Source organism: Epinephelus moara, chromosome 4 (genome assembly GCF_006386435.1).
Source record: "Epinephelus moara isolate mb chromosome 4, YSFRI_EMoa_1.0, whole genome shotgun sequence".
NCBI lineage: Eukaryota > Metazoa > Chordata > Actinopteri > Perciformes > Serranidae > Epinephelus > Epinephelus moara.
The window spans coordinates 18,403,228-18,416,431 of record NC_065509.1 but is presented as its reverse complement, the minus strand read 5'-3'; the positions used below and the strand labels follow the sequence as shown (position 1 = coordinate 18,416,431).

At 41.5% G+C, this 13,204-nt stretch overlaps 3 protein-coding genes across 6 annotated transcripts; 2 read left to right on the top strand and 1 right to left on the bottom strand.

The window, feature by feature from the left end:
• The first annotated feature begins 37 nt into the window (after positions 1 to 37).
• gcna (germ cell nuclear acidic peptidase) lies at positions 38 to 4,452 on the top strand. 2 transcript variants are annotated; one of them, XM_050042181.1, is made up of 13 exons: positions 38 to 133; positions 527 to 629; positions 1,163 to 1,355; positions 1,447 to 1,519; positions 1,682 to 1,728; positions 1,876 to 1,939; positions 2,036 to 2,106; positions 2,200 to 2,616; positions 2,717 to 2,882; positions 2,977 to 3,121; positions 3,253 to 3,388; positions 3,488 to 3,692; positions 3,803 to 4,452. In XM_050042181.1, exons 2-13 carry the CDS (start codon positions 540 to 542, stop codon positions 4,032 to 4,034), a joined length of 1,839 nt encoding a protein of 612 aa, XP_049898138.1. In that variant the 5' UTR covers positions 38 to 133; positions 527 to 539; the 3' UTR covers positions 4,035 to 4,452. The 2 variants fall into 2 exon arrangements, with proteins under 2 accessions (XP_049898138.1, XP_049898139.1); XM_050042182.1 differs by having other exon boundaries at positions 82 to 133; positions 532 to 629.
• A 535-nt stretch (positions 4,453 to 4,987) lies between these two features.
• On the top strand, positions 4,988 to 7,848 carry LOC126389214 (olfactory receptor 10G4-like). The gene is made up of 4 exons (XM_050042777.1): positions 4,988 to 5,088; positions 5,188 to 5,447; positions 5,559 to 5,660; positions 7,176 to 7,848. Exons 2-4 carry the CDS (start codon positions 5,232 to 5,234, stop codon positions 7,773 to 7,775), a joined length of 918 nt encoding a protein of 305 aa, XP_049898734.1. The 5' UTR covers positions 4,988 to 5,088; positions 5,188 to 5,231; the 3' UTR covers positions 7,776 to 7,848.
• A 1,354-nt stretch (positions 7,849 to 9,202) lies between these two features.
• Positions 9,203 to 12,451, bottom strand: cetn2 (centrin, EF-hand protein, 2). Of its 3 annotated transcripts, none has more exons than XM_050041556.1 (6): positions 12,308 to 12,451; positions 12,114 to 12,198; positions 11,759 to 11,923; positions 11,544 to 11,672; positions 10,248 to 10,385; positions 9,203 to 10,028 (listed from the first exon to the last, which is right to left on the bottom strand). In XM_050041556.1, exons 2-6 carry the CDS (start codon positions 12,114 to 12,116, stop codon positions 9,939 to 9,941), a joined length of 525 nt encoding a protein of 174 aa, XP_049897513.1. In that variant the 5' UTR covers positions 12,117 to 12,198; positions 12,308 to 12,451; the 3' UTR covers positions 9,203 to 9,938. The 3 variants fall into 3 exon arrangements, with proteins under 3 accessions (XP_049897513.1, XP_049897512.1, XP_049897511.1); XM_050041555.1 differs by having other exon boundaries at positions 12,274 to 12,445; XM_050041554.1 differs by having other exon boundaries at positions 12,114 to 12,445.
• Between the last annotated feature and the right edge of the window lie 753 nt (positions 12,452 to 13,204).

The following is a 13,204-nucleotide window of genomic DNA, read 5'->3' as shown; positions in this document are numbered from 1 at the left end:
TTACGTGTCACTTGAAGCCCGCTCCGATTGGTGGAATGTCTACAAGACAACTTCCGGTCTAATGGAGCACAAGATTTGAATTTGCTAAGCGTCTGCTGCCACTGTCTTATTTACAACAGCGGAAGCGCATTTGGTAATTATCTCAAGTAAAAATATATATATACTTTTCGCAATTTAATTAATATGCTATGAGTTCATGTACCGCACATTAACGATAAACAATAGACCAGTTAGCACTAAGCTAACCACAAAGTTAAGATAGCTTGAGACCAAACTGCTAGCTAGCATGTTGCTAACGGCAACGCTAATGTTTCCAGCTACAGTATGTGCGCGTGTGTAGACTCTTGTTTTCATTAACTGAAAAATTAAAGTAGCTAAATTAAAATACTAATAGCGTTATCTTAACCATCAGCTAGTCTTATGGTTTTATTGGCAGTTTATTGTACTTTAAATCGTAGGCTTACCGTTAGCCTTGGGCTTTAAATGTTAAATGACTGTCATGCTGGCTTGTGCACCGTTTCCACAGAGCAGAGGACACAATGAACAAAGAAACCCGCAACTTATTTGAAAGAATCGCTAAAAAGATGGGGTGGGATGATGAGGGAGGACTGGACACAGCAGAGAAAAAGGTTTGTTGCACACCTCATAAACCAGCAAACAGTAGCACCTGACGACGATATACAGATAACTTAGAAACCAATGTTACAATATTAAAATGTGGCTGGGTTACTGAGAGAACTATCACTTTACAGTCATATATTTGAATGTCAGTGGCATCAATTAGTTGATATATCAATTAGAAGACAGCTAATACACCTGCAGTTTAAATTTAAAAATGGATTAGTCATTTGTCTTTTGTATTTTTACGCAAAAAGACCAAGGCTTCTTAAATGTGATTATTTTACGCTTTTCTTGTCATATATTTTAATAAACTGAATATATTTGGAATTTGGACTACTTTGAATGAATAGACATTAAATGTAAACAAGTATTTACTGACATTTCATGTACAAAATATCAATTAAAATCAATTAATCAAGAGACTAATTAGATTGATTGATTGATTGCTAATTATTTTTTTTAAATAGTTAGTTACAGCCCAATTTCAATGCTGGACATGTTGTAGTCATGATGCCAATCTGTCTGTCTTCATCGTTTCTAGCTGATAAGCTCAATTGGCAAAACTCGTCATGGTGCCACAAGCAGTCATCGATCTGTGGATCAGTCAGCCCCTCTTGTCCAGCTTGCCCTCTCCGACAGTGAAGATGATCCAGAGAAGGAGAACAAGTGCTCCAAAGGCAACGACTACAGAAACAAATCTTTGATTGAGTCCAGTGATGATGACTTTGACCAATGTGAGTGAGCTACATTGGATGAATTTGACATTGTTGAATCATATGACTCCATTCGCAGATACTGAGTTCATTTTACCATTTTATTCTTTAGTTCTTGTGGGCAGGGCTACACCGAAAGCTAAACCTACCACGCTGAAACCATGCAGTGCTGCAAAGAAAGACAGGTATGAAAATGGAGTGCACTGAGAATGTTTAATGAAGCAACATCTCAGTGTTGTTTCTGGTTTCAATTTTACCTCTTATTTTTGTCGTCAAAGTTTTGGTCATGATAGTTCACATAAGTTGTAAATCATTTTTGTTTGTTTTGTTTTGTTTTGTTTTTTCAGATCAAATGTTCTTGTGAGTTCAGACGATGATGATGGTTTTGAGACATGTAAGTAGCCTTTTTTTTCTGCTGGGTGCACTTGTCTATCTGTAACTACTGACAAAAATGAGCCAACTTCTAACATCAGTGAGGTGATGGAATCATTTTGATATTGTCGGCTTCAATTTTCTCACATACATTTTCATTTTATTCAAGTCCTGCAACGAGTGAAAACCCCGAATGTCAAGCATAAGAAATCAGAGAGTGGGAGTGAAGATAGGTACGTTTATGGTGTATTTTATTCCTTCAAATTCATTTTTGTTATCTGGAAGTTTTTGTTGTTACAATATGTTTTACTTTTTTGTTTATTCTAAAGCCTCAAAAACTTCATAGTGGATGACTGCTCATCAGATGATGACTTTATCGATTCAAAATCATCTTTTAAAGGTAACTTTGAACCTCATCAGTACTGATGCTCTATTATATTTCCATGGAAAGCAACATAGAAGTATATGTGTACAATGGTGTTTTGTGTTGCAGTGCCCAAGAAGAGCAATACTCCAGCAGCCAAGCATCCACTGAGGAGACCTCTGTCTCAGTGTGACTCCCCAGTCTTTATAAGTGACAGCGATGATGATGATAATATTGTGGTTAAGAGCACTTGGAGGACTCGTCACTTGAAACCTAAGTCCCCGCAAAAAGCCAACACAAAGACTGCTCTGCGGTGTGATGAAGAAGAAAGCTCACCATTGCTGCCGCTGCCTCCCGCCCCCTCTCCTTTTTCTCTGCTTCCCCACAAAACTCAAAAATCACTGGCCTCTCCAAGACGCACTCTTTCAGCGCCTTCTAAGCTGGATGAGTCAGCCAGCTCTGAGGAAGAGTTCACATCCCTGCTGGAGAGACTGAAAAAGAAAAACAAGTTCACTGGCACTTCATTCTCACCTAGGAGCACCCACGGTAACAGTTTTACTTGGATTGTTGCCTTCTAACAGTCTAGCTTTTTTTTTTTTTTTAATTCTAGTTGCGAAGCTGATGTTGATTCTATTTTTAAGTACAGAGCGCAATAAGGAGCCTCCTGCACCAGCTCCTCCTGTGAAGGGACTCACAACACCAGCCTCTAAATCATTCAGGGACACAACTCTTCATGTGAAAACACCAGGACGATCCACCATTTTGAAACCCACAGTCAGTCAGACAGAGCCCAGACACGGCCCCATCAGCAGGTACACATATTGACCAGACATGAATGTTGCTCATTCAGTTTGTCTTTCACATGCAGACATTTGTCTTTAGCTTACGCTCGTCTTTCCCTTCTAGGGTATCATTGTGTAAGACCCCAGGGTGCTTCCTACAGTCCTTATCAAACCCTGGCTCCAACTATGGTCGCAATTTTAAGCAGAACAAGGAAGAACTCACCAGTAGACTTTACCAGCTGTACAATACCAGTGTGTTTGACAGTAAGGTGATGAACGACCCTTTTCTTCTATTTCAATTAAATATTTTCAAAACGTCATTTGATTTTCAATGTATAAATATTTTACATTATTTAATTGCTTTGTTAACATTTTTTCCCTTGTCTCACATGACTTCTAGCTCCCTGTCGATATGTCAGTGACTTGGAATAAGAAGATGCGGAAAACAGCCGGTTACTGTGTTACGGGGCAGGAGCGAGGTGGAGGGAGCCGCTACGCCCGCATTGAGCTGTCGGAGAAAGTCTGTGATTCTGCAGGTAATGCTTTAGTGAGCCAGACAGGTTAAAGTCGTAACTCTGTCTGCTTGAAATTTGATTGAATCCCTTCAATGGTTTCTCATTGTTCCGCCCTCCTAGATCGTCTCAGGGACACACTGATTCATGAGATGTGTCACGCCGCAACCTGGCTGATTAATGGCGTGAGGGATGGGCACGGAAACTTCTGGAAGCTGTATGCTCGCAAGTCCACAGTGGCGCATCCTGAGCTGCCCATGGTGACTCGCTGCCACAGCTATGACATCAAGTACAAATTCCAGTACCAGTGCTCCCGCTGCCAGAATACGTACGTCTGATTTTCAGATTGATTCAGATTAACCTGATATCGTTTTTTAAGAGATGTGTGTTTATTTTTTCTGGGTAACATTCCTAATACTTTACAATGATTCTTCATAGGATTGGACGCCACTCCAAGTCACTGGACACACAGAGGTTCGTGTGCGCCCTCTGCACAGGACAGCTCGTCTTACTGACGCCTGGAAAGCCGCGTGCTCCCACACCGTTTGCCAACTTTGTCAAGGAGAATTACGGGACTGTACGGCAGGAGCTTTCAGGACAAAGCCATGCAGAAGTGATGCGTAAACTTAGTGCAGACTTTGCCTCCAAGACGAAACTAAGTCAAAGCTGAAACTTTGATGCTCGCTGTAGTTACAGCCAGTGACTGAGCTGGACAACTTCAGGAAACCTGTTCAAATGCTAATGTACCTCAGTCAACTAGTCTTAGTGAGCAGCTATGTGAATCTATTTTTATGTTTGTCATATCATTTCTGTTATAATCAGCCTGTGATTATAGACTGGATCTGCTGGAACTGAAAAAACTGAGCCTAAACATGGAGTTCACACTCCTGAGTCTGTCTGTGTGTGTAGATGAGGCATTGTCAAACAATAATTTTCACACCACCTGTTTCCCTGTTATCTATTAAGATACTGAGGAAACATTTCTTAAGGGATTGGCATTGATTAGATCTATATTTTTTTTTAAATATTTGACTTGATTTATCTTCCTGTTATGAACTCTATAAATAAAGTTTAAATGTTTGACTGTACTCTAAATGGTCACTTGACATCTTTATGACGTGACACTTTGTTTATGAAGAAAACATGTCTTGGAAGTTAGTTTTACATATAATACGCCTAAATATGCCTAAATTATACTTCTTAACTCTTATACATTTATCCCTTAACATTTTCTGCTACGCTCTTTCCACACCAGGAGATTGTTTGGGTTAAAAATGACTTTAAAACAAGGTATGATGATTTTGTTTTAGTCCAGGTGTGAAGCATCTCTCTGTATATGCTACAGAAATATGATAATGTGTGTGGGTGAGTCAGGTTGGCGTTAGGTTTTCCATGACTGTGCCTCTGCTATCAGGCAAATATTGACAGGTAGAATACAATTCTGTGCAGATGTATTAATATTCTCCCTGACTTTTGTATAAATAAGCAAATGTAATCCCGATAACAAACACTAGCTGTTGACACATCACTGTCGGCAGGGATGAGGTTTTAGGCCGGAGGTCTGACGCGTTGACATGGTGAAGCTAAGTAAATGGACAGCCTGTAATGCTGGTCGCACGTTCAGTCGCAACCAGCCATCAGAGTGAAACTGACCATGTGCCTGCTGCGCCATGTAATGCTGAAAATGCTCAGGAGAGAAGAGCATCTTTGAACCAGATGTGAGGGTGAGTGTATTGCATCTTGTTTTCCCATTTGATGAGGTGACTTTTTATTTGCTTTTTAAGCTCCCCAGGTGCCAATGACTTGTACTTGTTTTTAATAAGGTAACGAAACTATCTGGAAGGCAGATCAGAGGGAGCTTTATGTCATGGGTGTTTACTGCAATGTGACCTCACTGGAGGCCCAGACACAGATTAACACCACCATCTACCAGCTGGTGAAGATGGTCACCATGTGTGTGAGCTGCACCTTGAACACCGTACTCAATGTTCCTTTGCTCCTGGTCCTCATGCGCTCCCCGTCCCTCCTCAGACACACTCGCTTCCTGCTCCTCACACACCTCCTCTTGTGTGACAACCTCCAGGTAGGTTTACACTGTTTGGCTATGAGCTGTTCCAATATACTGTTTCTAAACAGCTGAGATGATGATAGTATGCCCCCCTGAGCTAAATGATCACCATCATTATCATTTCAGCAGCTCATCTGGACAGCCAAAGCAGTTGTCCTAAAATCCAGAGGGGGTATACCTGTGACCCACTGTCTGATCTTCAGTGCTGCTAACCAGGCCTGCTCATTGGTTTGTAAAACATTGATTATATTTATGTGATCCATATTTGTGCTATGAGTTATACATCAGTCTGCACCATCAGGCACAGTCGAAGTTACAACTCATTCTAACTGAAGACCACTTGGAAAAGGCAACTTCCTGTTCTTTTGGACTTGGTTTAGCATTTATCAGGTTTGAAGGATATGTCACATTTTTACAAGTCTGTCTCAAAACAGCATTCACGTGCCAATAAGTACATTGAAAGAGGTACAGGTTGCTGTAATTGTTCCCTCCTGTCCATTTTGGCTCAGAAGAGATCCCCTCCCAGTGTGATTTCAGTGTACTGTAAGTGATGTGGGAAAAAATTCATAGAACTCTCATTCTGTTTAAAAATAAATCATTTATCAGCTCCAAGTCTGATCAGCTCCAGCAGAGATAGAAATATGACGGCTGGACACGCTAATTTGGCAGCCACAAAATACTGTCCGTCTGCGTCTAAACAGTGCTCCAATATCATTCCAAATTAGTCAGTACCGAGTTTGAGAGAGAGACTGAATAAGTAGGACACTCCCTCCAGGTTTTTTTAGGCTATTTTTGGGATTATTGCAACCTGAAAGCTTTTCCAAAAAAGTGTGATGAATGTTGTGACGACCATAGGCTTTTTTTCAGTTGATGCCTTTTGAAAGACTGTCTCTGTGAAAGGCTCTCTCTGTTCGCGTAGCATGAGCTAACACAGCACTGCATGAAGCCCTGCAGCAGTGGTTAATATCCCACTCCGAACCCTTTAATCTCACACTGAAATGACCAGACGGCTGTTGTTAAATCTGTTAATAAGTTTTGGGTAACGTGAGCTTTGTGATGTTAACAGTTAGCCCTGTTAATGTGTGTGTGACTGTTTCCCAGGCGCCGATCTCCAGTCCCACAGCTGTAGTCTCATGATGAACAGAGAGAGAGGGGCTGAGTGCATGCGGCTCCACAATAAAATGAGATTTGACCTATTTTAAATAGTTAAATTTGCAGTAATGTTGTGGTGATTGGACAAAATTGCAACGTTGAACAGAATTCACAGTGACAGGCTTAATTTGCGTTAATTGTTGCAATCGCAACATCACGAAATCCAGGAGGGAAGTAACCACTGAGATACTTTAACTGTGCTCCATGCTGCTTTCTACTGTTTTCATCTCTGTCTGTGATGTCCAATATGACACACATATTACCACCATATTATTAATGGAACATGTATCCAATGTGGAGTTGGATCATTACTAAGCAGGATAATCCATGTGAATCATTCAGGGGAGAGAGGGGATGAGACCAAAGGGCAGCACAGCAATTTGCAGTAGAAACAAGACTCAGTTTACCTGGAGACCTCTTAAAAAGTGCTGCTGTCGACATAAATGTGACCTAAATTCATGCCCTGCATTCTGCTGACAGCCCGGCTGCTCTGACTAACCTGTTATAAAAAACTGGACTTCTAAAATTTTGATGTGGCAAGTAACAGCTAAGACTGCATCTACTTTATGTCTTCCTTTTTTTTTTGCACAGGTGGACCTCTTCCTTAGCACCGCTCTGTCCGTGGACCGATTTGTAGCTGTCAAGTGGCCCCTGCGCTATGAATTCTTGATGTGTCCTCAAAGGAAGAGGGCAACTATTGCAGCCATATGGACCTTATCAGCTGTGCTCAGCAGTGTGGCTCTGGGTATCAGCCTCAACACCATCCAGGTCAATTTTACTATTCCCCGCTGTCGACCTCTTATCATTACACCCTGCCTGTCAGGGACATCAGCTCTGGTTCTTTACTGCACTGTGGGAACTGCTGTTGTGGTGCTTCTCTGTGCTCTGACCATCCTTGCGTGCTTCTGCCTGCTCTGCTGGGACATGCGCAGGGGACTGCTCTGCACCAAGAGAGCTTGTGTGACCCTGACCCTCCAGGCGGCTCAGACCATACTCTTCTCTGTTCCTTTGGTCATGGACAGCTACCTGATTCCTGGATACCTGCACAGTGATGCTCTTGATATAGCAGCCACCATCATCTTCAGTCTGGGGGTGTCACTCATCCCTCTGGTTTATGGCTATCGCTCGCGGGAGCTGCAGCAAAGGATACGACAGGCTGCGCACAGGAACAAAGTCCAGGACCAAAATTAGGTTACAGTCTTGGAAATAAGGGCTCCAAATGGGTTCCTACTGAAAGGCTGAGGTTCTACCCAGAAACATTTGCTTATAAAGACCCCTCTTTTTTGAGGAAAGGGTTCCACAAGGGTTCTTTGTAAGACTGAGGGTTCCATTTTCATCCAAAGAGCCCTTTTTGGGAGAAAGTTCTTCAAGTATTGTTGAAAGAACGGGCATTACAAGATCTTCACCCCCAAATAATCAAATGTTTTAATTGTATCTGGAAACCCCTTAATCCATTCATTTTACTGTATGTGTTCATTTCATGACATACAATACCATGTGGTCCACCTTTTTTTTCGACAGTTACCCATCACTTGGCATTTTGTATCTGGTTCTAATTTGGAGCTGAGTTTCGGGCCCCAACTCCTCTGCACCACTGAAATTGTAAAGGCTGTAGTAGTAATGAGTTCATGAAACCTCCGCCGTCTGGGTCATTGGTCTCCACCAAGCTCAGGAAGGACCCTATATGGGTCTAGTTAGCACCTTTTCTAAGAGTGTAAGGTCTGCCATTTCTAAAGGGCCGGGCACACCAAACCCATATTAAGGAACTAGTGGTGACAAAAGCCGACTGTTGTGTTGCTTCATGTCTCTGTCGAAAAGTTGCACAGCAACACACCACAAAGACTACAGACAACCTGGACGTATGTTTTGCGGCTGCGTGAGAAGAACTAACTCTCCATACCTGCAGACAGTGTCTACATTCATCATCCAAAACAGGAAACTTGAAGACTGTCATGATGCTAGTTAGCCAGTTAGCACATTAACAACACAACCTGATGTTTAAGGAACAAATGATACTTACCGTGCTCTAGTGAACAATACCAGTTACGAATGGTTTCTGCTCAAGAGCTTAATGGCAAAAAACTAATTTTACTTTTTGTTTACTTTCCTCACTTTCATTGAACTGCTAATTAAAGCGAGTTCATTCACAGACGGGTTCTGCCGTCTCTGGTGCCGATTCAACATGCTGAATCAGCCCAAAAAAAAAAGCTGTCAAGGGCCAATGGACACACTGCAAAGACTAAGGTGACAGATGCTTACTGATTGCAGTACTGTCTGCTTGGTGTGTCAGGGCCCTAAAACATAACAGTTTTACCTGTGCTGCCTGAATGAGAGGATCAGTGTTGTTCGCTTCAGCACAGCCTGTGTGTTTTGTAGTGTCTTGAATTTGATTTTATGTTTGTGGTGTTATATAGATATATGTATATCTTCTTGCAATCCATTTGCAGTTCAGAGGAAAACAACGTGTTTGATTAGCAGCAGTAGATTTTATAATGTGAGTAAAAAGAGATCTAAACAGTTCACTGGTAACTACTGGAAAGATAAGGGGCGCTTATGATAATGACAATTATACAACAGTTAGCTCCGGCCCTGCAATCTGATTGGTCGAGAGACAGGACAGACTGCTTCAAGATATTTAATTTATACCTTAAACACATATATGCTGTATATCTACTCATTTAAGTCACTACATATCATACAAAACATTCAAGAATACAGAGAAGTCAAACACAACAGAGGAATAAATACTCAATGCTACGAGAAAAATACATACACAATCATATGTTAAAGATAGTGGGATCGCCCCTTTTTTAAGAGGCACAGGCACAGATCCACTGAGATGAGACAGAGCTCCCCAGTCGTCAGTGGTTACAGGAGCCATAACATGAAACACTGCAATGCAGTTACCAGTATAAACCAAACAATCTACAGATGGAAGAAACTTAACGCACACACTGTATCATCGATCAAAGCATTGGAATGTACTGTGTTTGTCACCATATTGACGTAGGCACTGAGAATTTCTTGACATAAAATATAACCTACATATAATCGTTAATATCATCAATGTATCCTTCATAAAAGTATGCAGCATTCCAAAAGAGAGAGAGAGTATTCTCTTGCTGTTTTTGGCAAATGTAATGTTGAAATGTAAATCAAAGGAGGATAATTTGGCATTTGACCACAACACCTTCCTCTCAGTGACAGTTAAACCTTTTGATTGACTCATTATAATTGGAAATGTATGGCACGACACAATAATAAGGAAAGGGAAATTAGATGTATGAGCAGCATTACATGTGAAACCACCGCTGGTCCCCTCGACGCCATCAACCCTAGTGTCATGCACTCCCCTCAGTACAGGCAGGTTTTCTTCATGATGCGCAGGAACTCCTGCTGGTTCACCTCTCCATCTCCATCCCTGTCTGCTTCATCTATCATCTCCTTCAGACACACACACAATAGAAATGTCGATGAAAAGAAGAATAGAGGATGCAAATCAAGCTAGTTTGATAGCATTGGTGAGCAAATGTTGCATTTGCCTGATTCAAAACTGCAGTCATGACCTTTGGCTCGTAAACACGACCGGCCTGTTAGTTACAGAGTTGAGTATGAGTGTGCGTATATCTAAGTATTGTTTTATTATGAGATGATGTGCTTTACCTGCAGCTCTTCATCTGTGAGGTTCTCTCCCAGCTCTTTGGCTACTCTCTTAAGATTCTTGAATGAGATCCTGCCCGTCTCATCGTCATCGAATAGGCGGAAAGCTTTCAGGATCTCCTCTTTAGAGTCCTTCTCAGCCTGAAATCAGAGACAATGGAGAGTACCACACACTGCCATTCTGCAGAAGGCATCCACATCATAAACTCCAAAAATTGAGAGTGCAAATGAAAAGCCGTACTAGTACAGTCAATGGGAGATCTACACAAGACCGATAGGGTGGAGTATAGAGACAGTTCACCCTGTAGTGCTATTTATCAATCTAGATTTGCCCCCCTTGCAACTGCACTGGGGCCCAAGGGGGTGGAGGGGCCCGAGAGTGGGCTCTTGCAAGTGATTCAGATTGCCACCTTGAATGTGCCACCTGTGTTCAAAGAGGAATGATAAAAGAATGTTCCTAATTTAACAACAGTGCCATTTGCTATATGTTTTCAAAAAGGCAAACCTATCTCCATCATGGATTACTATTTTATTCAGTAGCTATCCAAAACAAAATTATATGCTTTTCTACATACGTTAGAATATCTAGAAATAAACTATAAAAACTATTCAATTAAATGATTAATTATCTTTGACATTTTTGTCAGATATGCCATGATGGTTTGTATGTTGATGTTGCTGTCAAGTCTCTATTTGTGTCAGGAAGACAATACATACATGATAGCCTGCACTGGGGCCTGTCGTCACTTCCTTATGCCGCTGTCTAGATTGTTTTGGTGTGAGTTGCCAAGCATTGGAGATATCTGCTGAAGAGATGATGAACTATTTTCCTCCTACTTTACTACATCTGCCAATCATTTTACTGCACAGAAGGAAGTGTGCATCTACTGCTAGCTTACCTAGCACCACTGAGCTAGCTAACGTTGCAGCTCATCTGAGGATTATCTTGAGTAACCAGGTTGTGATTTCAGGAAAGAGACACTGCTGTCAAGTTCTTCAAATGTACTTTTTGGCGCTCTGAGCACCACAAGCCAAGTGCCATCTAGTTCCATTATATTCAAGAGAAGGCAGACATCTCTACAGCCGATATCTCCAACACTCTGCAGCTCACACCAAAGCAATCTATATTAATAAAGAGCACTACAGGAAAGAGGAAGAAACATGTATTCTGATTTTGGGGTGAACTGTCCCTTTAAGGTTGTGGGCTCTCTAATTAATCTACTGTACTCTGTAGGACAAAACCAGCTGCTAATGGGAATGCATATATAATGTACTGAATTCATTGAAATAGATATCTACCATTTTCTGTGTCATGACAGCGAGGAAGTCAGCGAAGGAGATCTTCCCTGTGCCATCCTTATCCACGTCACCAATCATCTTCTTGATCTCCTCCTTCTTTGGTTCAAACCCCAGAGCTCTCATGGCAACCTGCAAGTGTGAGAAAGGTGTGAGAGTGAAGCACACACAGAAAACTCCCGATCACAGTCTTGTGATCAGAATACAGGCACCTTTACCTTCAGCTCCTTGACATCTATGAATCCAGATCCATCAGTGTCAAACAGCTCAAACGCCTCCCGGATCTCCTGCTTCTGCTCCTCGGTCAGCTCTGGTTTGGGGCTCGTCTTCTTGCGGGGAGGGGGGATAGGACCCTGCAGGGATGGTCTCTTGGCACTGGTCGCCTGATGGGGACACAGGGGAATAAATCTCAGGCACAAGAGCCATAACATCTATGATTACAAGCATCACAGGTTTCTGGGGTCAAATTGGCAAAACCCAGACCTATACAGGAATAATACACATCCATCACTTGTGATTAAAATGCAATACACTTAACACATATTTAGATGATTATGAAACATATTTACTCACCATCAGTTGCTGCTTATTTGACTGACACAAACGAGCTGCAGATCTATGAGCCAATCTACGTCTTCCTCTGGGCTGTGAAGCCTCCCTGTCATTTAGGGAGGAGGAGATGATAAAACGGTTTATACTTTACATCAGTTGCTCGCATTAGCTGTTTAATTACCCTGAATGTAAGATGGTCTCCTATTCCTTAAAACCTTGTATTTATTCCGCAGGAACAGCTGCTACAATGTGCAGAAAAATAACGTTTCAGGCGAGGAACATGCACAGGTTCTGCTGTCCAGGAGCTGCCGTCATTGAGCCCAGGCGTTTGGTTTCAGCACCTTCTGTACCCGCAGACAAGCCACTTCTGTAATAGCCATTGAGGAGTTAAAGCAGGTAACAGACAGGCACGAGAAGGAGTTAACATCAAACGCACCAGTCGGGCAAAAAGCTGATTGGTGGCTGAAGATCACGTGGTACAAGGCACGATCTGAACATTCAGACTGCAGTGACGACTCCTTTGATTTCCCATAGAAATATAAAACACTGGAACAATAAATGAAGAATTGAGATTTTCTGTTTATATTTACATGCAAAGTATATCATATTACATACTGCATAATACAAATGGTGCATTTGTTTGTGCTCCTCTGTGAAATTGCCTCAATACACCCTCTAGTGTCAGCAGACCTCAGACCAGAGCTTCCTTCTTTCTATAGTAAGGAAGACTACAATAATGTAGAGAATAATGAGATAATGGGGAATATCCAATTATAAAAAAAAACAATAAAGGGAGAATTATAATTATAATAAGATAATAATTATGTCATGGAGATATTATAGGCCCCAGATATTGCCTGTGTGCAGCCAACAGGTCTCTATATGACTAGAGGGGCAGATTGTCACCTCTGAAGAAAGCATATTACTGCTGTAAGGGTCTACAAAACAGCATTACGTATAAATATGTCTATCTCAAATATGTTAGCAGTCTTTTACTTTTGCTTATTTTTTCACTTTAGTGTACGTTTCTCCTTCCTACAGCCTCACGACAATGACTATATATGTATATATTTTAGTTTTAATATTCTTATATCTTAAGTACTAGTATTAAT